The 24,004-nt window shown below is 43.9% G+C and overlaps 1 protein-coding gene across 4 annotated transcripts; it reads left to right on the top strand.

Annotated features, from left to right (window-relative positions):
* The first annotated feature begins 3,418 nt into the window (after positions 1-3,418).
* OPTN (optineurin) lies at positions 3,419-23,336 on the top strand. Of its 4 annotated transcripts, none has more exons than XM_083819649.1 (14): positions 3,419-3,669; positions 4,534-4,713; positions 6,482-6,684; positions 9,745-9,900; positions 10,656-10,732; positions 12,828-12,962; positions 14,102-14,183; positions 17,764-17,879; positions 18,560-18,709; positions 19,369-19,462; positions 20,112-20,270; positions 20,959-21,089; positions 22,054-22,133; positions 22,374-23,336. In XM_083819649.1, the coding sequence occupies exons 2-14, from the start codon at positions 4,548-4,550 to the stop codon at positions 22,493-22,495; spliced, it is 1,671 nt and encodes a 556-aa protein (XP_083675775.1). In that variant the 5' UTR covers positions 3,419-3,669; positions 4,534-4,547; the 3' UTR covers positions 22,496-23,336. The 4 variants fall into 4 exon arrangements, with proteins under 4 accessions (XP_083675775.1, XP_083675778.1, XP_083675777.1 ...); XM_083819652.1 differs by lacking the exon at positions 3,419-3,669 and adding an exon at positions 3,715-3,944; XM_083819651.1 differs by lacking the exon at positions 3,419-3,669 and adding an exon at positions 3,765-3,932.
* The last annotated feature ends 668 nt before the right edge of the window (positions 23,337-24,004 follow it).

Below are 24,004 nucleotides of genomic sequence, written 5' to 3' on the forward strand. Positions count from 1 at the left end.
TTTTTCCACAAGGCCTCATTGGTTATTTATCTTCCCCCCACCCCGATCTACAAAGATTTCAGTTTCTCTTTGCCTTTTAAAAAAATGTTTCATTGCAATTAAAATCAGATATATCACTTCTGATTCCCAAGAACCCCTCCTTCATTTTACAAATGTAAGCAAGGACTGTTCCTGCATTTGGAACTCTTCAAAGAATTGCAAGATACACACATTTACTGGCAGTAAAGCTCATATCTAAATAATAAATTGTTCCCTCAAAACTTGGATATTTTGCTGTTTAAATAACATCTGTTCCCAAAGATGGACTTTTGGTAATAAAATCAGATCTAGGATCGCTGTGGGAACAAACAGCTATCAGAAGCATAATCAGATAGAAAATGCTTCCTAAAATTGTGCTGTCAAGTAAAACTCAGCTCATCTTTGTTGCTCTTCTTTTGTCTTTGCGGCACACACAGTAAAGTCCTCCAGTTTGCCAGAACTTAGTCCAGAGCTCAAATAAAAAAGTCACAATGAGCTGCTAGTATTACTGCTCCTTGTCCTCACAGAGGCTATCTTTACTGCCCCTCTATGTCTTAAATGCTCATCTAATATATCAACCATGGATGCCGTGATGGGAGGCAACAGTAACTCAGAGATCTCACTCCCACAAGCACAGGAGATCTCTGTGTATCTCCAAGGAGACGGATTCCCTTTCTTAGCAGTATAAGCAGAAAGCACATGCGTTATGGACTCAGCATACATAAATCTACGATGAAACCTGTAAATGGTCCCAAATGTTTTCTGGTTTGATTTCTAGGGAGACTGGTAACCTGCAGCCAGGGTTTGAATGCTGAAATTTCTCAGCTGGTAACCTAGTAAAAGGATGGGTCCCTGCCAGTGTCCACTGTCCACCACCCTTCTCTTCCTTGTACTAGTAAGTTTCTGGCTTACTCCATAGAAAGTCAGAAACTGCATCCAACCACAATGTTTAACAGACATAAATAGGCCGTGTCCCTTGAGTGTGGTTAATCCCTTCCTAATCTAGTCATCTCTACAGTATCCTGTGGCAATATTTACTAAAATGTAATCATAGTCTTGTATGAAAAGCACCTCATTTTGTTCAATTTACAGCGTTGTCTGATCATTTCTCTGGGCACTTTTTAGTTCTAGTGTAATGAGAAACCTTTCCTAACCAATCCTCTTGATATCCTCCTCTATTGTTTCTTCAATAAACAAGGGGAACTGGAAGTTTTAGTTAAGTCTCAGGGCTATGATATCATTGGCCTCAGTGAGAGATGGTGGGACAACTTACGTGCCTGGAGTGCTTGGACAGATGGTTACAGGCTCTGCAGGAGAGAGAGGTGGAGAAGGAAAGGATTACGTTAGGGAATGCTTAAACTACATGAAGCTTGGTTATGGTGATGAAAAAGTTGAGTTTCTTTGGCTAAGAGACAGAAGAAAAGCTAATAAGGCAGATATTATGGTGGTAGTCGCATATAGACAGCCCAAGGTGGATGAAGAGGTAGATGAAATATTCTATAAGCAACTAGAAGTCTTGCGATCTCTGGTCCTTTTTCTCATGGGGGATTTCAAATTCCCAGTTGTCTGCTGGAAACACAGTACGACAGAGAGAAAATGGTCTAAGAGATTCCTGGAGTGTGTGGAGGATAACTTCCTGACAGAGGTGGTGAAGAAGCAAGCTAGGGAGGGTGTCCCACTTGACCTGCTGCTTGCAAACAGGGAAGGACTTGGGGGTGACGTGGTGGTTGGAGGCTGTCTTGGGCACAGAGATCACAAAATGATAGAGTTTTTGATCTTTGGTGAAGCAAGGAAGGCAGTTAGCAGAACTGCTACCTTGGATTTCCAGAAGGCAGATTTTGGCCCATTTAGAGACCTGGTTGCCAGAGTCCCTTGGGACTGATTCTGGAAGGTAAAGGAGTGCAGGAAGGCTGGACTTTCTTCAAGAAATAAATCTTGAAGGCACAGGGGCAGGCCATGCCAATGTGCTGAAACTCAGGCTGGCAGGGAAGAAGACCAGCCTTGCTAAACAGAAAGCTTCTTCAGAAGCTCAGGAAAAAAAAAAAAAAAGAGTTTATGAGCTCTGGAAGAAGGGGCAGGCAATGCAGTAGGACTATAGAGCTGTTGTCAAGTTGTTCAGTGAGAAAATTAGAAGGGCCAAAGCCCAGCTGGAACTCAGTTTGGCTAGTGCAGTAAAGGAGAATAAGAAATGCTTTAATAAACACATCAACAGCAAAAGAAGGACTAAGGAGAATCTCCATCCCTTACTGGTTGTGAGGGGAAACATAGTGATGAAAGATAAGGATAAGGCTGAGGTATTGAATGCCTTTTTTGCTTCCATCTTTATTAGTAAGGCCAATTGTTCCCAGGGTACACAGCTATCTGAGTTGGAAGATGGTGACAGAGGGTGTGATGAAGCCCCTGTAATCCAACATAAGAGAGCCTGCCTGCTAGGGCAGCTACCTTCCAAAGGACTGACTGCAGCCCTCATCTTCCCTGCTGGATTTTGCTTTGGGTCCCCACTGGATCCCACCCGCTGCCTCCTCTGTGTAGAAACTTGTACGGGAAGGGAGTTGCTGTGTGCCCAGATGTGGGCCAAGGCCATGGAGCTGTGAAGGGCATAGAGCTCCCTTCTCCATACCTACCCTACACACACGGTTCATCGCAGGTCAGTGGGGGGCTGATGTGGTGGGGCGTGCTTATCTGTCCTGCAGCCTTTGGTTGTGTGGGACTTGGCTGCTCTGCCACCTGCGAGGCCTCTACCCTGACAGGAAAAACATAGAGCCCCGTGAAGCAGAACCCAAGGGAGGCCCAGGCAGATGGGGACCTGTCCTCAGAGGAGCCTGTCTTCCTCAGTAGCCCCAGGGCCAGGCTCAGCAGGATGCTCTGCCCTTGGTACTTTCCCCTCTGCAGGGTATCTGGCACCGGTGCTGTTTAGCGTCTTTGTCGGTGACATGTACAGTGGGATCGAGTGCACCCTTGGCAAGTTTGCCAGCAACACTGAGCTGTGTGGTGCGGTCGACACGCTGGAGGGAAGGAACCTGGACAAGCCTGAGAGGTGGGGCTGTGTGAACCTTATGAGGTTCAGCAAGGCCAAATGCAAGGTCCTGCACCTGGGACAGGGCAATCCCAAGCCCAAATCCAGGCTGGGAGGAGAATGGATGGAGAGCAGCCCTGCGGAGAAGGACCTAGGGGTTAACAAGAAGCTCAACACAAGCCAGCAATGTGCACTTGCAGCCCAAAAAGCCAACAGCGTCCAAACAAAAGCAGTGTGAGCAGCAGGGCGGGGAGGGGATTGTCCCCCTCTGCTCTGCTCTCGTCAGACCCCACCTGGAGCCTGCGTTCAGCTCTGGGGCCCAGCACAAGGACAGGGATGTATCAGAGCGAGTCCAGAGGAGGCCACGAGGATGATCAGAGGCTGCAGCCCCTCTGCTGTGGAGCCAGGCTGAGGGAGCTGGGGGTGTTCAGCCTGGAGAAGAGAAGGCTCCGGGGAGACCTCCCAGCGGCCTGCCAGCGCCTGAAGGGGGCCGGCTGTCAAGACCCGCCCGGCCGGGCAGTGCCGCCCAGAGGCCGCTCCGAGCTGGGGAAATCCCCGCGGGGGAAGGCGGAGACGGCGGCTCTCGGCACTCAGCCGATGCGGGCGGCCGCCGCCATGGGCACGGCGTGAGCGGGGTGAGCGGGGCGGCGGCGGGCACGGCCCCCGCGGGGCGCTGAGGCGACGGGGCCGGGAGGGGACCGGGGAGGTCGCTTGTCCCTGCCGCCGGCCGCAGGCGGCCGTGGCCGGTGACTCAGCGGCTCCGGGGTGGGCCTACGGGGAAGGCAAGGCAAGGGGAGAGCCGTGACTGGGCACGGAGGCGGCCGCCTCAGCGCCTCCCCCGGCGAAGCAAACTGCGACGGAAAGAGAAAACGAAAGCTGGCAGGGAGGCGGCGGAAATGTAATCCCGGCGGTAAAGGGGACCGAGAGCTTTTCGAGGCCTCCTGGTAGGGGTGTGTGGGTGGGCAGGGGGTCCCCCAGCCCCGGGGGGGGTCCCCCAGCCCCGGGGGGGGTCCCCCAGCCCCGGGGAGGCTGCTGGGTGCGCCTGAGGGACGGGGAGAGTGGGTGAAACACGGCTTTGCTGCCCTTAAAGGCTTCCTAGTGTGCAGGGAAGGGGATTAAAGCTTCTTTTTATGTTTCATTCCCAGAGGAAGGGGCTCCCAAGGAACGGTTTTAGGCTGAGAGACGTCTCGGTGTTACTCATCCAAGATGTCTCAGGAATCAAATGCCTTATTCATCCAGCCCTCTCTTTCTGGGGGAGGTTAATGGGATATAGAGACTTGTGGATGTCTCAGCTTTATTCATCCAGTCCTCTCTCTGAGGGGGTTAATGGGATATAGAGACTCGTGGGTGTTCTGGAGTAGTGGGGTCAGAGGGATCGGGTGGTCCCTGCATGCTATGACTGGATGCACAGCTCGTCCAGGTGAAATGAAAGTGTCGTATTTTCTTTCTAAGTAGCTATTTGGCAAGAAATCATGTTTTTCTCATTACTGACCTTGTAGTGGTCGCTTCAGAGATGTCCAGCAAGGTGCAGAGCCGTCCTGCTGAAAATGGAGAGCATCCCAGGAGCAAAATGGAAAACGGGACGGACGGTGCGGCTGCCCCCACCCTCAGCACATACACACCAGAAGAGATGGTACAGCAGATGAAAGAACTGATCACTGAGAACAACGAGTTAAAAGGTGAATGTGAATGCAGATCTGTCTTGAAATGCAAAAGGAGTCTCTTCTGCAGTTTGTTTGTTTGTTTTTCTTTTCCTGCGGGTATGAATTCTGTGCCCTTGCTGGATGACGTTTTATATCTGGGTAGCATTCACTGTACAAGCAACTCTGCAAGTGGCAAGGCCAACTGATAGGACACATCAAGTTGAATCAGTATGGAAGATTAGGGGGAGAACAGCCCAATTTATGAGTGACTTAGTTGCTTCAGAACTACACACACAGTCAGAATTGCATTGTGTATTTTAGGAGATTTTGCTCATCAGCCTTTAAGAGCTTTTTTTGGTTTGTATTTTAGAATGGTTGAGCATCTCCATTACAGATAGACTAACATTTTGTCATAGCTACATCAGCAAAGTGGATAGGTAGTCCACGACATCCAGAATAGTTCTGGTTAAGATATTCTCTGAAAGGTGCTGAATCCTCTCAGGTAGCGAGGGGAATTGAAGCAGACTGTTCTACACTGTGTGTAGTAACCACTTCGAAAGTTTAGTTGTGGTAGCACCTTCTGTGCTTCAAAAGGAAGTAACAGTCATAGCTTGGTCTATCTGGGAGAGACCATTAGATTTCTCTGAAAATGCCTAATGATTTAAGCCTTTTAGGTGAGAAAGCTTTGTTTCTCGATCCCAAAATCTTAGGTGTTAGATGCATATATTTTTTTTAATGGTTAGAGCAAAACCCAAGGGATTTGGGGATTTTCTGCATAAAAGACAGAGGTACCTAACTATTTATATAGTAACAGAGCATAAAGTCATGTGTCCTGTGTGCTGTGATTTTAAGTCAGTGTTCAAGTTCCATCTGAATCATTTTTGGACCTGGTGCAAGTTCTCTGCCTTGGAGTCCCATGAGTATCTGGCAGGAAAGTCGCTTCGAGGAGCACCTCTGGTATTCTGCTAAAAGGTCCTATGCCATATAAGATAATGTTTTAGGGCCATAATTGCAGCTGTTGTAACTCATACCTTGCAAAATGGCATCAAGACATAAGGGCAGTTACAGGAATATACAATGTACAAAAGATTTTCAAGCAACTGGCTTCGAGAATGTTGCTTTAAAAAGCAAGTTTGAAATCCTTTTGTTGGCTTCATAAAAATACTGTAAGCATTTTGCTATAATGAGACTGGTGCTGTTACATACTGACTCACTGACTTTGTTACATAAAACATGCCTTCCCAGTCAGGGTGAGCTGACCTTGCTATAAGTTATCAGTTACATTTTTTTTCAACATTTTAAATCAAATCTTAACCGAACGTTCAAGCAGAGTATGGTTGGACATATTTGAGACTTTCAATTTGATAGCATCTGCTTTCGTGCACTATTTTACCAGTCTAGAAAATCCGCTTTCCCTGCTGACTGTCATTAGTTTCATAATCTCTGTTCAGTAGTTTCATTTGGGTTCATCATGCACATAACACATGCAGCAAGATAACGAGAACTTCTTGTGAGCAATACTTCTTGCTTGCACTTCTTAGCTTCGGAATAATTCAAGGAGTGAGAGAGTGTGGGCATGTTATTTCAGCAATGGTTTTAATAGTATTTATTAAAGTGTTAAGGAGCTGTAGTAAGTTTTGTTTCAGTTCACTATGTAAGACACATGAAAAGGAGGTTTGCATATAAACCTAATTACTGCTTACCCCTTTGATACTGAAGAATGCTGAGCCCATGTAGAGGAAATCTGCTGTTTCATTGACATGTGTTACTGTGAATCAATGACTTGTCTCTGGCTATCCTTTAGAAGCCATGAAGTTGCATAACCAAGCTATGAAGGAGCGATATGAGGAACTTTCCATCTGGCGAGAGAAGCAGAAAGAAGAACGAGAATTTTACGAGACAAAGTTTAAAGAAGCAAAGCAGTGCCTGCTAGCCAAGTGCATTGAAAATGAACAGCTACAGCAACAGCTTCAGAGCTTAAAGGAAAGAGAAGAAGGAGCTGAAATGGTAAACAAGGAAATGCTTGGATTGACATACTTTGAAATTAATGAAAGGAGCTTTTATGCCCCTTCATCATACTGTGAGGTTTGGAGTTTTGTTAACGTTCTCCATTTTTATCCTTATGCTGTAACAGGTAGTCTTGGCCTGACTTATTTTATGAAGTGAGTCTTCTCAGAGTGTGGTAACAGAACATAGTGCCACACCTGAGATAATTACCATTTTAATAATAATTAATAATAACAGTTAACATTATCAACATTACAAATCAGAAATGAGCATTTCTTGGCAACTTACCATTCTTTATCTTGTTTACTGTTCGGTTGGCTTCATCCCTCCCTTTCCTCCTTAGATTCTTTCTCAGGAAAGTTTGATTGCTTTGTTTTTGTGTTTCCGGTGGGAAGTTGGCATGTAAGCAAAAAGAAAAAAAAAAAAAAACAACCTGCCATCTATTTTTATATCACAGAATCACAGAATTGAAGGGGTTTGAAGGGACCTCCAGAAATCATCGGGTCCAACCCCCCTGCCAAAGCAGGTTCCCCAGAGCAGGCTGCCCAGGTAGGCGTTCAGACGGGCCTTGAATATCTCCAGAGAAGGAGACCCCACAACCTCCCTGGGCAGCCTGTCCCAGGGCTCCGTCACCCTCACCATGAAGAAGTTCTTTCGCATGTTGGGGTGGAACTTCCTGGGCTCCATTTTGTGGCCATTGCCCCTTGTTCTGTCCCCACAAAGCACTGAAAAGAGGTTGGCCAAATCCCTCTGTCTCCCACACCTCAGGTATTTATACTTATTGATGAGATCCCCTCTCAGTCAGTCTTCTCTTCTCCAGGCTGAACAGACCCAGGTCTCAGCCTTTCCTCACAGGGGAGGTGCTCCAGGCCCCATATATCTTTCTCCACTCATGAAAGCCTTTTTACTAAGGTTCAGATTAGATTTGTTCTTCAGCTGCTCTATTTCAGTCTGACTGAGCTTTCTCCCTCTGTGTTACCTTTGGCTCTGTAGCAAGTAGTTTCTAATGTTGCAGGTGATTGCTTAGCAGTCAGATAACACCAATTCGCAGGTAGTACTGAGTATGTCTGTGGACAAAGCCTGTTAGAACAAAACCTGCTTTGTGTCCCGCATTGTTATGTGAAGAGATGATTAACGAGAAGTTTCACGCACAGCCAAATCAATCAATACTGGCAGATGGTGCAGAATGAATGTGGATTCGCTGTTGCCTGCTGGAGGATGAGTGTATCAGCCTTTCCCTCCACAGGGTCACTGGTAGGCTTTCCTTTCCTCTCATGACTGCCTATTTTATGGAACTCTGTTAGAAATCTCCCAACATGTAAATTTAAACTGGCCGATGAGTTCGAAAGTTGTGAAGGGTATAAGGGAAGTCATGTATAAACATGTGATTGTGCAAGTGTGACTGTGTTAGGAAACCAGGCTAAAAGTCGTGTTTCAGGATTGTGTTCCAGGGAAACTCAGAATTTCATAAATCTGAAATTTTAAGGGGAGGTAGGGGATTTATTCTGCCCATACCTGTTTCAGAACTTCTTGTGCTTCAGATACTTAAAGTGTGTTACTGACAGAGTGATCCAACCTGCCTGGGCAATCCGACTAAGTAAAAATAAATCTCTTAATTATCTCATCTGTAAGAACTCCATAAAGCAATTCTTGATTCTTTAGTGATTTTTGCAGTTCTATCAGTCAGCGATCATTTCATTTAGATAGAAACATTTCACTTCTGACCATGATTTTCAGGCTGACAGTGTCATCTAAGCCAAAATGGTTTTCTCTCTTGAAGACTTTGGCTATACTTTAATTGAATTATCTTTTTTTTTTTTTTAAAGCATTAAAAAAAATTCTCCTAATCTTCTAATTTTCTCCTAAGGAGAAAAAAAAGTCTAATTTCTCTCCTCTCACCTCTGTTTTTCACTCTTTACTGAGATGGATTATAGTCCCTTGCTACTGCTAAGTGACGTGTCCATTTCACACAAAGCAAATCACAGATGTATACTGTTGCTTTCCTTAGTGATAAAGCAGCATTCATAGGAGAGTTTCTCTCAAAACAATACCCCTGAGAGCACTGGTGGCAATGAAACTCTCTCTTCTTCACTGGAGCTGACTCCTGTTGCAGCCTTTTATAGCCTGAGCACAAAATCACAGTGAGTCGTGTGTAAGGAAGTATTGCAAGATGAGACACTGTCATCATGGCAAGAGTTTGGAGATTTGGCGTGAATGATAGGTTAGAATGTAATTCCAACTCCAGGAATTGTTCAGAATTTATACTGATGGCATGTCATATAATAAAGCATTACCAAGAGATAGAAGAATTGGATTACAAAACAGGGAAGAAACAAACTCCAGGGAGAGTTTCGTAAGGGGGAGAGGCATCTAAAGGAAAGGGAGAAGAAAAAGAGGCTTCCTGGTTATGTGGGGGCTTAAGAGAGGGTTTTGAGGATCCTGAGGAAAGAGAAGAAGCAGAAGGTGAAGGAGACAGTCACAACTGGAAGGAGAGATTAAGTTTGGGAAGCTCTGAGGGATAGAGGTTGTGGAATGGGAGGGATGTAGAACTTGGTGTGAAGGTCAGGGATACAGGCAGAAATTTATACATGGATGTGGAGTACAGAGAGGGAGTTTTAAGATGGTAGAAGGCTGGAAGTGGTGTATACAGAAAGTCTCTTTGCCAACTGGTTGTTTCTCCCTAGAATCTTAGGTAGTTTTGGAAAAAGAAATAAGGATATGGGGAAAAAAAAAAAAGTATAGGATGACTGAGACCCTGCGTGGCAGTGAGAGGCATAGGTTCAGGCAAAGATTTACATCCTAATTATCCGTGCATTCAGCAGACCAGGTCCATGTTTTCCAGAATCATGATACTCATCGCTTGATAAACCTGGTTGCACAGTTTACGCTTCTTGCTGTCTAGTGAACCAAAGCATAGCTTAGGGATCTCTATACTGGATTTTTCCAGGCAAACCTAATCAGAGAAGTAGGGCAAAGGGACACCACTGTTACGTTCAGGCTCTGTACTCCTTGTCTGCTGTTTCCTGTTTGTTGGCTAATGCAGGTTTTTGTTTATCCCAGGAGGGCTGCGTGGCTCCTGAGAAGGAAGCGAAGCAGCTCAAGTCCCAGGTGCAGCGGCTCCAGGCTGAGAAGGCAGATCTACTAGCCATCATTTCAGAACTGCAGGTCAAGCTGAACATCTCAGCAGAGGACTCTTTCGTGGAGATTGGGATGAATGTAAGTGAGGGGAATAAAAAGGACACGGTGAGCTGCAGCCAGAAACTTTGTTTCAAGCTTGGTTCTCATTTTTTTGCAAAGTGATTTTTTCTTCTGTGTTCCCTAGAAGCACAGAAATCTGTTTTTTTTCTACTCTTCTTGTATCTGAGAAATCTTTATAGGCAAAAAGTGAAATGTGAAAATGTGGGTCTCTGCTACCCCTGTAATAGCACATCCCTCTCTGGAAAAAAGTACAACAAGAAATTAAGAGAATTTAATTAAAAATTCTTCGGAGTTGTCAGAGAAAACTTCAGACTGCAGGAAAGCTTCAAGGATGCCTTCTCCTTTTTTGCTACAAAGAGTTCCCTTTGAACTACAAAGGTCATGGATGAGTTTTGCAGTGGGAAAGAAGAGTGGTTCTCTTGGCAGGCAGGAGACTGAGTGGTTTTTAGGCTTGTATTCAAAATCTATTGGCAGTGCTGTTGCTGTGTCATCTTTACAAGAGAGAATGGCCATGGAAATTGTTGATGAAAGAAGGCCAAATCTCATTGTTGTTTCTCTTCTCTGATCAGTCCTGAAGAGATACAGAGAAAGGCATGTGAAGTATTTAAGTTAACGTGAAACTGGTATGTAGGAGTTTTGTGTTTTATTTATTTTTTATTGCCACCGCAGTATTTTTTCCTGGTTTTCTTCCTTCCTTAAGTAAATAAAACTATGTCCCGGTTAGTCCAAATACCAAGCTAATAGTTTTTTTTTTTTTTTTCTTTCTTTCTTAGGAAGGAGAAATAAACAGAGCTGCAAAAGAAAATCAAGATAATAGTGGTGAAGTGCCCAGTAACGTCGCTGTCTACATGTATGTAGATTCTCGAGTGATTCAAACTTCTGCAATGTGTTTTGCTTTCAATGTAAGGGAAGTTTTTTTTCTAGAGGAACGTGTAGTAAATCCTGTTTTCCTGTGGCCTTGCATCCTTCCACTGCAGTAGCTCTACCTTCTGACCACGTTGGAAAGACCCCCAGCTCTCTGGCGTTTTTCCCTCCTGTTTTCACTAGCTGACGAGGGAGTGCGTATTCTGGCCAGTTGGCCGGGCATTTATGTACGTGCAGACTTGCCAACTGCCTGCTACTTTTCAGGTTTTTAAGGGAGGCCAAAAAGAAAAGATAGAGGCTGCAGGGACGCCCTCCCATCTAGTCACTCTGGACTCTAATAGAGTCATCTACCCGATTCTAATGATATTGGTAAGAATCAGAGGATTTGTAGCCTTTCAGACCCGATCCCTGCCCATTCTGCTTGCGTGTTGTTTGTATAAAGTTGATCACAGTGGGGCAGGCAGACAGTGCAATGGCATAGTCCTCGTTTTTCAGGGTACTAGGCTTAAGATATCAGAGTTCTGTTTAAGTTACTTCTCAAAATCTGATCTTTACGTCAGCTCCAGGGCACAAGGGACTTTCTTGCCCCTAGCTGAACCTTTGCTCCTCATGGACACAGACAGCTGATACTATAAAACTTTCCATTTGGGATACTGCCCAATGTAGCAGCTAGGTGCTTGTGGCTGAACTGTCTCATTTACTTTGTGGCCTTGCTTTTGAAAGGGAAGGATATAGAAAATGTTTGGGGCAAAGCAGGCTGGAAAGCTGTGCTCTGCATGCGTGTTTTCCTTTGAACTCCGTCACCGCCTGCTTCACTGCAAAGGAGATCAGCATTTTAATGTAATAACGTAGAAAACTTGACCCTCAGCATGCGGTTAAGCAGCTGAAGGCAAAAAAACAGTTATGGTCAAGTTATGAAACAAAGAGATGCTGACCGCAGACAGGCTGCAAGCATTCAGGTTGTCATGAGCAATGGCTTGTGAGAACACTTTGATTATTAGACAATAATCTCTGTGGGACCTGCTTCCCTTCTTATGAGCGTCAGAGCCATGTCTACAAGAACAGGGGGTATATATACCTCTCTCAAAATTTCCTGTGGCACCACGTGTCTTTGTCCAGTACTGAAACCTTAGACCGGTGCTCTTAACAGCTTCAGAGAAATGTGATCCACTCAGGACAGGTTTATTTTTGTAAGAGCAGGCCGATGCACTAAAAATCCCCTGATAAAAGTTATTTACTTAATATATCCTGGCTGAACGCTGTCTTTGGGGTACTGAATTTTGCTCACCAAAGATACCAGGCTCTCAGGAGCACATACAGCACTATGCTTTACTTTCTTTTCTGAATTACAAAACTGAAGTTGTAAACACGTGCTGTTTTCCAGCTGAGCTTCTGAAATGTGTAACCTCTATCTGTTACCATATAGTTTGTGAATTTCGACGTTCTGTCTGGATGGACATGAAAGTGGAGGTAATAGAATGCAGTATTTTATCTCAGAAAATTAACTTAGTTTATTTTTTCAGAGTGTTTTTTATTTGCTTTGGTTTGTTTCTGTGGTAGCATATGCAATTTTCCAAAGAGCTGTAGAATATGATGGAGGCAAAATATTGAAGGATTTTTTTTGTCTGGAAAAGAAAGTAATTCCCAATGTCCATTGTTGGTGGAGCATGCCTTCTTCTCCTGGAAAGGAATGAGACAAAGATAAGAAATGTTGCATATTTCAGTGGAAAAAGAGTTATTTTGGGAACATACAGCAGCACTTAGCAGAAGGGGATGCAAAGTAGGTCAGAATAAAGGCACTGGGTTTTGTATTGTCTTGACTGTTTTTGTTTCCTTTGCTTAAATACCAAATTGTTCGCCCAGCCTGATGAAGGGACAGTCTGAGCACTGCACACGCTCAGGGACTGGGGCTACTGGTTTGTGGGCAGGTCGTGGTTCTCAGGAATGAGCTCTTTGCTCAGAACGTTGCTTTTCAGCACTGTGTGAAACTGGCCTTTCAGATCAGGTCCCAGAACCAGGGGGTGAGGAAGTGCCCTAATAAAATCATAGCTGTTGTTACTTACCTCTCGTTTGGTTTGCAGCAGGGGCAAATATGCAGATGAGTCCAAGAATTTGGAATCGGAGGAGCTAACTGTAAGCCAGCTGCTCTGCTGCCTTAGAAATGAAACTCAGAAAAGAGAAAAACTTGAGAAGGAGCTGCAGGATCACAAAGAGAGGTACGAAATGGTGCACTGTAATGTTTTAAGCTGTTTTCTTTCAGGGCTGCTGCTGCAGTTACCAAGTCTGTGGCTGATGGGAGACAAGCTGAAATATCAGTATGACCTGGATGGGGAATTTCCTGAGTGCTCACTAGTAATAATGTCTTTTTGTCATAGCTCTGATAGGGATAAACCACAAGTTCCGTTCTGTGAGCAAAAGAGTTTCTCTGTCTTATTACCTCCTGTAGCACCACAGATCAAGACAAATTACCTGTTGCCTCTTGGGTTTCAGCTTTCCGCAGGTGATGTCAGAACAATATGAGAATGAGCTGAGGATGTTCTTTCTGCTCACTCCTCTGTCATTATTTGCTTTTATATGAAGGCAATTTTTGTATCTACGTGCGGGGCTTAACCAAATCACCCTGTATAAAGCAGGGATTACAGTTCTCTTTGTGCTATTGGCAGGCTACGTTTAGCAGTGTGAGCTTGGCAAAGCTCCTTGGAAATGTCTACGATGATTTTAATTCCAAACTTACCTAGGAGAGCATTTTTGCAGTGAGACCTGCATGAGGGTCCATCACAGCTCAGTTATGTACGTATCAGCATGACTGTTCAGGCGTGTACAATTGCCCAAGCAGTAGCTGCTCCAAATCCCCAGTTTGCAGAGGCAGAGTAACACTTCCTGGACATTACTTGCTATGAAAGGTTAGTGGCTCAGTAATTGTTTTGACGTGGTCTTCCTAGAAGAGGTAATGAGCCAGAGCCAAATGATTCTTAGAAATCTCAGCCTCTGAAAATATCGGAGGAAAATAGAGGCAGTGGTAGTCATTGGATTCAGTGAACAGACTGACCGGTTTTCAGAGAACTAGCAGTTTTGGGCTGTACCAAAAATTGATCGGTGACTAAATTGACCAGCGACTGAATGTCACTGTCCTTCACCACACATGCAGACTTGTACATCCACTGTAATTAAATATACATGCTGGGGGTCCTGCATTCATCAGGAGGCCCCACGACTGTGCCGGCTTTCCTGCATGTCTGGACTTTCAGTTCTGCCCCCATTCGTGGCTGTGATGTTAGAAAGGCAGTACATCACTTGCATGAAAACCTTGAACAGTCACAATGTACATATTGAACGGGATTCTTCTGTTTTCCAGAATTTCAAAGCTGGAGAATGAAACAAGCAACTGCCTGGAGAAAGGGACACAAACTGACCAGGAAGAAGAGAGTACAGAGGCTGTAAGTATCTGTCCTCCTGAGCTGAGTTTTAACAGCATACAACTTACGTGTTGAGACCAACAACTTCAGGGTCTACATTTGCACTTTCTGTCAGAGAGCAGGGGCAAATGTCCTGCACGGGCCATGGAAGTGAATTTTGAACTCTCCAATCCATATCTTATAGGTGGTTCCAAATTACACCAGCCACTCAGAAGGGGTAAGATTGATGGCCAAGAATTAGGGAAGTGTGGCATAACTTCAGGTGCACCTCATTGTCCTGGCCATGCCCATTAGACAGAGAAGGATGCAGTCATTTCTGTCCCCACAAAATCTTCTAAACCGGATGAGTTTTCCAACTGCAGACTAGGTCAGCTTTTAGATAAGAATCCACTGACAGCCAACTGTAAAACAGACTTTAAATGTGTAGCTTATATGGTGCCTGGCATGATTTTTTCATGGTTCTGGTGAGATGCAGTGCAATGGGGGTGTGTAACTATCTTGGGTTGTGACACAGATCCAGGCAAATCTAGTCCTGATGTTTTCAGTTAAGGCTTTGAATGGATTTTGGGGTTGGGATTCAGCTCCGGATTCAGACATCTAAATTTATGTGCCTACAGTTGTAGGCCTCTCCGTGTGGGGTAAGTGTGTAAAAATCACGGAGTCCCAGGATGGCTGAGGTGGGAAGGGACCTCTGGGTCCGTCTGGTCCCACCCCTGCTCCAGCAGGGCCACCCCGAGCAGGGTGCCCAGCACCACGTCCAGGTGGGTCCACGATCTCCAAGGAGACCCCACAGCCTCTCTGGGCAGCCTGTGCCACTGCTCCGTCACCCCCACAGCACAGAAGTGCTGCCTGGAGGTCAGATGGGTCCTCTTGTGTTCCAGTTTGTGCCCTCTGCCCCCATATCCTGGCACTGGGCACCACTGAACAGAGCCTGGGAAGCTCCCCTAACAGTAGAGATCCATTCAGGGTCAGTGCAACCACAAAATACAGACAGCTAAGAATGCCTGTGTGTGAGGCAGCGTGGGTTATCTGAGGTGCTGCATGGGGCTAGCAAATATGATACGGGATCTGCTGGAGACCTGTGTCCTTCTGAAGGCCAGGACAAGTATTCTAGGGCAGGGCTGGCTTAATTAACCAGTTCTTCTTGTACCAGCTCGTGGTCAGGCCAGAAGATGTCCTTTCTGTGGAAGGCAGATGATGTCTCAGTTAATTCTTTACAGTATTTTTATCTCAACTTTGCCTTAATTACAGTTTGAGCCCTGTGCTCCTTACTGAAGGGCTGATATCGACATCAGCATAGTGGCATCCTTGTGGCAGCACTCATTCTTTCCATGTGTGTGCTGTTGAATATGCTGTTGTATATGCCCCTTCAGAGGGTTCTCGTCAGCTTAGTTCATGTTTTCTCCCTCTGTTGTAAAATGTAGATATTTAATGAAACAGTGTATGGTTGTGGTGTGGACTCTGAGGGCTCCGCAGTTGGAAGACATCCTGGGGACAGAGGGAAGTGTTTCTCAAACCTGCTCTACTCTGTTTGGAGAGTGAGGAGTGGCTGGGGTAGAAGAGGCTAGAGAACATCTGCCAAACACTCACGTGGACACTAACTCAAGCCAGGTCTCCTGAGATGAGGCATCTTAAAGCACTGCTGCAGTTATTGCTCTGCCATCCCTGGAAGGCTGCTTGCAAAAGTCCCAGAAACAGACCTAGAAAGCTGTGATTTTGGTGTTCCTCTTTCCTGAGCTAGGAAGTGGTTGTTGGAGAGAGACAGTCCGTACTGTGCGATGGGATTTTTTGAGTCAGCTTAGTCTTTTCTTTCAGCAAGATTGCTTCCCAGAAGTATGCAACGATAGTGTCCCAATTAAGTAAGATATCTTGAATTTTGATGGCTTTCGTGAGGGAGCAAAAATTCACAGTGCAGCTTTATTAGAAGTCAAACTCTTGCCAGTGATACATGGTTTCATTTGCTGGTATGCTTTCTGTTAAAGAAATTGCTGCTGATGTCTAGTTTTCTGCAAATTGAAATGCCATCACCTTACAGAAATGAGCGCTTTCCTCCATGAGTGTGATTGGATTAGCTGGATTGCTCAGTAACATATTTTTGTGGCTTGCTTTGAAGCTATGCTGGTAGACGAAAGATCTGTTTTTGCTTCGAAGTTAGAAAAAGCATAGAGCAATGTGGTTTGTGTTCACACCATCATCTTCAGTCCCTTTTGATTGGTATGACTGGCGAATGGCGTTGGCAGCTTATGGAGGGTGACCTCTTCAACACCTGTCAGTAGACAGTTGTGTTCTGTCCACCTGTCAGTCTCACTGGCTCTGTTCCACACTTCTGCTGGGAGATAAAAGCTGGAAGTGCTCACAGGTCGTCGTGGATGAACAACTTCTGTTGCTTCAGTTGCCTGGTGAAGTGGTGGACTTTCTCTGTTACAAAAGTGAAAATTTTCTTCAAGGATTTACGACAGCAGCAAATTCTTGATACACCTGGTATCTTTTTCAGCCACAGCCACCTAGCTCGCTCCCAAGCTGGACTGGGGACTTCCCATGCATTTGAAAAGATAAAACATTTCCAAAGAAAATTCGAGTATGAGGGACAATTACACTGATGCTAGTGTGATGATAAGATCTTGATGTTTCTTTAGGAAAGCTCGAGGATGTGCCTTGAGAAACCACAAAGCAGCAGGAGGCAAAGGTTTCGTCTCTCCTAGAGTGTGGGAGTATATTTTAGTAACTGAAACCCTGAAGTGTTTCAGGAGGAGTGAACTGCTCCTGTTTCTTTCCTCCTACTACTTTTTGCCCGTCTTTTGGATCTTTCGGTGCTCTTGGTCTGAAGCCCAAACAAGAGGGCCAGAGACTCACAACAAAACTGGTAATCTCAGAACCGCCTAGGTTGGAAAAGACCTTCGAGATCATCAAGTCTGATTAATAGTTGTACTAGAAATCATTTTCTTCTTGATTTGCAAAGTAGATTCCTGAAGGAATGGTAATGGAGTCATCATTTGTTTTTATTTTTTTTCTGCTACAAAAAGTTAGAGGCGTAGACTTCCAGTTCTGTGACGCTCATGTGTTGTGTGGCAGAGGCTGGCGTGTTTAATCCGCCTCCTCTAATTCTCTGCTTCCAAACTGCTTCTTCCATTCTACACCTGCTGTCACACCTCTTTCTAAAGAGCTTACTGATGGTAGGAAACTAACCTACCTAAGGATACCCATCTGTTTATATTTCTTTGACAGACTAACTGCTGTTTAGAGGAGTGGCAGTAATCACTGACTCTGTCTGCTCTGCCCACAGGTTTTAAATGATGAACTCTGTTACACACCTGTATTCTAGACAAAAGCAATAGAGATGTCTTAGAGTCACGCATACCTTATGACAGTGTTAAGTCAAAATGGGGTTCTGCCACATTTAGGAATAATTGCTAACTGTGAGGCCTTGCAGAAGCAGCCTTACTATTGAACATAAAGTGTAATGATGCAGACTGATTTGTGCCGTTTTCTCTAGAAAAAGAAAACTTCTAACCAGTACTTTCTGGTTAGATGTCTTAGTTAGCTTGCAATTTTCCTATCTATAATTGTCCATGTATAATTTTCCTTATTTTTTCTCTAAAAGGTTGGCAGTGAAGTAGAAACCCTGAATACTCAAGTTTGCGCTCTGTTTAAAGAGCTTCAGGAGGCCCACGCGAAGTTAAAAGAAGCAGAATTGATTCAGAAGAAGCTTCAAGAAAAGTAAGGTTCAGAAGAACAAAAGTTTTGCTGTGACACCCAGTAAATATTTGTGTGACAACTCCCACCTAGGGAAACTCACTAGCTCTACAAATACCAACTTAAATATCTGTCTCATAGAAATGCTGTAAAAGATTGCTCCTTCTTTGTAAGTGGAGATGAAAGTACAGAAATACAGAAATTGTCAGCAAATCCCAGCTGCCAACCTAGTTCTACAAATAGAACCCCACTGCCTGGAATTTGATCATTTGGGTTTTAATCCTTCCTGTCATAAAGACGAGTCTTTCTTGTTTCCAGCTTCAAATAACCAATCCGTGTGCTAGTCTTAGGGGAAGAAGCTGAGGGACCTAGTTACAAGCCTTTTCACATGAACTGTCAGTGCTTTTGAAGATTATTGATCCTGTAGGTCATAAAAAGTGGTTACAAGAACCTCACTGTATTTGCTTAGTTTTCTGTCAAATTCCAGTTCTTTGAAATTCATACTAGTAAGAAAAAAAGCATTAGGTTTAGTAGTTTTATTTTCTGATGGTTGTGTACAGATTTATCTTGTATTTCTTTTTTCTTCATCAAAATAAGCCTTTCAAATGATTTTTTTTTTCCTACAACACCCACTTGTTCCAAATCCATCAGGAAAAGGGGAACAGGGTGGATCAAGCTTTTTCTTTTCTCCGTTGTTCTGTCAGGTGCCAAGTACTGGAAAGAATGAACTCAGCTGCTGCATCAGAATTGGAGGAGAAGCAGCAGCTAATATACACCATCAAGAAGCTGGAGCTGCAGGTGGAGAGCGTGCAGGCAGAGGTCAAGCTAGAACAAGCCAAGACACAGGAAGAAAAGTGAGTATGACTTGGTTTTGTATCTTGGGGAGATATTGCCACTCCCTTTCATGTGCAACATGAAGGAGTGTGAAATGTCAGCGCAAGCTGTACGTAAGTGTGTAGGCTGAACTGTCTGCAGGTACTGTCGGCTGCTGGAGAAGCTGCTCATTACCTGGTCTATGTCTGGTTCTCCTCCTGAGGAATTCTCCATCACTTGAAGTCTCTAAATCAAGACATCAGTGTTTTCCTAAGAGAGGTGTTAATTTGGAACGGAATTGGTGAACTTGATATAAAGATATTGGGCGATGGATTCTTCAATCTGAAATGCAGACAAATCAGTAAGGGCATCTGTTTGGACTCGGTCCAGGGATGAGCAGCACACAACTCCCTGGAAGAGAGATGTTGAGAGAATGGAGCACAATTTTTTCTCATCAGAAATACAGATTAATTTGCAAAGAGATTAGTTATTTTTTCTAAAGACTGATAGATTTAGATTTGTGTATACATTTTTAACTCTTAAAACCCTAGGAAATTGAAATTTTACAAGGAAGGAAAATAGCCTTCAACTGGGACAAGCAGGATAGTTTTGCAAAATGCAAGATGGTAAAAAGAGCACCAGATCTTTCAAAGAACTTCTAAGTGTTTCAAACTTTTGCCTCTTTCCTTTTCAAAAACAGGACAAGATACAGTAACTTGCAGGATGCATACAACAAAATCCTTCCTGAACTCACTGAAGCAATGAAAACAATCAGTGAAATGAAAATCAAAGAGGTAAACTCATCACCAGGAGAAATCATAATGAATTAGGGGGGAGTGGGAAGGGATGTGAGAATGTATCTGGGAACAAATTCAGGCAGGAAACAGTTGTGGTCCCTTCATATAATATAGCATGCAACGTAGCAGCGTTGCTCTGAGAAAAATAGATTCTGTGCTGTCAGTTACGGAAAACTTACTGCACATCAGTACTTAAATGGTGTTTTCTAGATATGGTTTAATCTGCAGTGCAGTATGAAGTGCAGTCCTTGGAGATAAGTGATATGCAAAGGCATATGTGTGTTCCCACAGCATAGTTCGTAAATGTAGGAGGGTAGAGCTCTAAACATTTTTGTATTCTTATATAGAATGTCTACCATAATAGGTCCTCTTCATAACTGAGGCTCCATGTAAGTGCCAGATTTTGGAAAGTTTCCTTTGGAGTGTCCATTAGGGAGTTCTGTTTTGACTTGATACAATGTAGTTTGAAAGCTCAAAAAGAATTTATAAATTCAAAGGTCAGTCACTGCTTCTGTCTTAGTGCAAGTTGCTTTGATGGCCGTGGAGTTGAAATCTTTTCCAAGGGCAGGAGGAGTAGGTAGCAAACTTCCACTTCAAGCAATGTCATATTCTGAGTTCATCTCATAATCATAGTTCCTCCTTGCAGCTGGACAGAGTGGATAAAGCTGTGGTGGAAGAACTGAATGCGAAGGTGTTGCTGGCAGAACAAGCCCTTGCAGCAAAGCAGCTCCAGATGGATGAAATGAAGCAGATAATTACGAAGCAAGAGGAGGACCTTGAAACCATGGCTGTGCTGCGTGCTCAGGTATGAGTTCTCCTTTGAAATTGGCTAGTTCCTCCATACACTATTCAGAAACCAGAAGGAGCTATTTAATGTCTCAGTCTGGAATATTGTGTGTGTGTTTCCTCAGTTCCAAAGCACAAATCCCTTACTCATCCTACAGATCCCTGCAGAGCCTGTACCACCATGTCCTGCAGTTCTGGAGAGTACACTGGAGTATGGCACAACAAATAAAGGCTGGGAATAGATGTGTTTTCATATTTAAAACTACTGTTTTAAGAATCACTGCATATGTTTTAGGGTTTATTTATTCAAACCTAACACTGTGTGTAAACAGCGTCTAAAAAGGGTTTGCCTCACATTTAAGGCAAAGGGAAAAAAAAAAGGCATCTTGGTCTGGTTCCACTATCTGTGCCACCAATTTGTCAGTGTCACAGGTCAAGTCACCTCTTCACTGCTGTTCTGCACCTTGTTTCAGCTTCTACATCAGTTGCACAGTCCCAGATAAGACCCTTGAAGTCTAAATGGAGAAGCTACCAAGTCTTCTTCACCTTGTATGCAGTGCAGCTGGGTACTTTGCAGTACATAGGTGCTTCAGGAGTGTTTTAAGTAGATGCGGGCTATGATATGGGTTTACTATTTTGGCATGTAATACATGACTTGGTTCAGTCTAAGTTACAAATTCTCAGCACGCTTCAATTTCTCTGATCAGATGGAGGTTTATTGTTCCGATTTCCATGCTGAGAGGGCAGCAAGAGAGAAGATCCATGAGGAGAAGGAGCAGTTGGCCGTCCAGCTGGCATACCTGCTAAAAGACCAGCAAAACCTTGAAGATCTTGGCCGGTGAGAACAGACTTTGGCTGAGCCGTCTTTGGATTGTCTCGTTATCCCACATGCTGGAGATGACCAGTGTTATATTTTTAGCATCTCAGTAGAAAGGCAAACGAGTTTGTAGACATGTATTTCTTGGTTAATTTGAATTTTAAAAGGGAAAAAAAATGAGTTGGCTGACTTCTCTAATTTAGTTTTGTGATAGAGTCTCAGAAGCACAGTAGCGTAAGGCACGTCAGCTCTGACTTGGATACCTCAGCAAGATTTCACTTTGGATGACTCATACTCGGTACCTTCTCCTTGCTGATTCAGTTGAATTTCTTTGGATTCTGGCCTCAGTTTTAGTGGTGAATCTGCAGCTAAGCTTGCTGCATGTGTGCCAGGGATATGTGTTGCTTCTCCAAGTAGTAGTAATAAGTGAGCATATGCAGTTTCAAGTACTGTCATGCCCTGTAGTTGCACTGTTTTAGCACTCTTAGCTGTAAAATACAAGAAAGAACTATTAACCATGTGTTCTCCACTCATCTTGTGGAAGCCCTGGATACAGGAAGAATGACCAGAATTTGAAGAATCAAATTACATGTCAGGTTAACGGCCCTCTGAACCCATTATCTTGTATAACTTGCTTTTCTACTTTAATCTGATTTGCAGTTTGCCTTGAGTGGCTCAGAGCCCTTGGAGTTTTCCAGAGGAGTGTCGCCTGGATTCCTGAGTGTGTAGCTGCCTAAATCCTGCTGGTGTCAGTTGTTTGACCCTGATTTCAACAGGCACTGTCTCACAAAGCAGCAGTGTTTCTAGGTCCTGTGTCACAAAGCAGCAGTTGTGAACTAAATGCATGACTTGTTAACATGAGTTACTTGCAAATCTCCTGAATTATTTTGAATCCTCTTAGCTTTTCTGGATGCAAAGGGAAGATACCTTCTGTTCAGCCTTCTTTTTCAAAGTCCTTTTAATTGACTTATTTTTTTCTCCTCAGAAACTCTTTGGCGGAGATGCAGAATCGCCACGGAGCCAGGGCACCAGAACGGGAACAGTCACCTCGCCTTGTCCAAAGAGGTACCGTAAGCACCCTCCCCAGCTCACGGGGCCGGGCCCTGCTGTGTTCAGTTTAAAACAGCTTTGCTTGGCTGCAAGCTGCTCCCCAACTCCCTTATGGCTGTTCTGGCAACTGGGTAGCTGCAGAGAGTGTGATTCTCTGGCTATTGGGAGCAAGCAAGTCCTCTTTGAACTATTGCGCAAAAAGAGTGGAAAAATCAAGTAATGTAACAGGTAATCATTTATCTTCTCTGCTTGCAGGAACTGGTAGTCAAGAATGGCCAGAGCAGCGGAATATCTCAATGTATTCATGTCCAAAATGTGAAGAAATTCTACCTGACCTGGACACACTGCAGATTCACGTTATGGACTGCATTAATTGAATAATGCCCTCCAATTCCTCATCTACTGGAATTTCACCTGCCAAACACACTTTTATTTTTTTCTTTCTGCTGAAATAATTCTCATCTCTACATCCAGTGAAGGAGGTTTTCAGGGTTTTTTCTCATCCTGTGAGAAAACAGGAAAACTCCTGCCCTACTCTGCACTCCCTGATCTTGCTGTAATCTGCTTTAGGAAAAAAAATTTTATAGGTTAACAACATGGATGCATTAAGAAACTCACAGAGTGTCTGCTGCAATTAAATCTTTAAGGAACATTCCCCTGATGTGCTCTGCTCTTATGGCTAGTCCACAGCACTGGGCTGAATTACTGAAGTCAGAAGGGAGATGGGATATATGCTGATCAGTTAAACTACTGTAAGCCTGTAAATACTTCATCTCTCATATACTATTAATCAGGAAACTAATAGATTAAAAAGCTGTTTGAGAAGCTTCCAGTGAAACGAAGTAGTGTCATATTCATCAAGCATTTAAAATGAACCCTGCTCTTTCTCCAGATGGCAGTTTTATTGCTGCCCTCGTGACCATACTAATCTGATGTTATATTTTTGATGGCTTATGTAACTCCTTGCTTTAGCCGGATGTGGATAAGGTTTAAGACAGATCATTAAGGTCTGATATATGTAGCTCCTGGTGTACCCAAGTCACTGGGTTTTATAGAACTTTGTTTTTAAGGTGTTGTCTTGATTATTCCTTATTGTAATAAATTTATTTGAATCTGTACAGTATTGTGCTAGAAAATCTGAAATGGATGTAACCTAATTTAAAGAGAGGAGTATAATGGATTTTCACATCTCAAAATAAACCTATGGCAAGTATAAAATTATCTGTGCCTGAGAATACTTTGGAGGCTAAAAGAGGATTGCTAATCGTGTAGAAAGAACTGCGGTATATTAGTTCTGTTCTTGACCTCACTTCTGTTTTATCTCAACAAAAAACAGTTCCTAACATGTTCCTAACATATATAGGGGAGGAAAATATACAACTCCTAACAAAATATAAATGAGCACGAACAGCAGGAAACAACATGGGATCCATATGAATAAAGAATTTAGTTCCTTTTGCAAATAGCTAAAATCTGCACTCCTGGAAACCGGCAGTGAATGGAAGCCAAACATGCATGAAAGCCTTTGAGCAACCAAAATGGCATCTTCTTATGGCATCATCTTGCTCAAGGAAAGTGTTGGTCACTTGGGCATTTCCCAGTTGGAAGGAAGCTTCCAAATGGCTTTGGACTAATCTGCCAGCCCTGGGATAAGAGAAGATTTTTATTTATTTCCTCCAGTGTTTAAAACAGCATCTCTAGAAGCAAATATACTAAGGCAACACCCTTTAACTGCATTACAACCCGGTAATTAAATCTCTCCCATCTTGTTTTGGGGTAGGTCTGTTTGTTTTGCAGAGGGCACCAACTGGTTTGGTTTGTGCCTGGTCCATTTCTTCCCAGTTTCCAGAATTGTGGGCTGGGTATTCAGAAGGAGCAGAGTAGGA

The sequence above is a fragment of the Anser anser genome (genome assembly GCF_964211835.1).
Source record: "Anser anser genome assembly, chromosome: 1".
In the NCBI taxonomy this organism is placed as follows: Eukaryota; Metazoa; Chordata; class Aves; order Anseriformes; family Anatidae; genus Anser; species Anser anser.

Bases quoted from the DNA above. Each gene is read 5' to 3' on its own strand.
- OPTN (XM_083819649.1), top strand. From the start codon at position 4,548: ATGTCCAGCAAGGTGCAGAGCCGTCCTGCTGAAAATGGAGAGCATCCC. The intron at 4,714-6,481 runs GTGAATGTGAAT...GCTATCCTTTAG, and splicing joins TGAGAACAACGAGTTAAAAG to AAGCCATGAAGTTGCATAAC. The intron at 22,134-22,373 runs GTACCGTAAGCA...CTCTGCTTGCAG, and splicing joins ACCTCGCCTTGTCCAAAGAG to GAACTGGTAGTCAAGAATGG.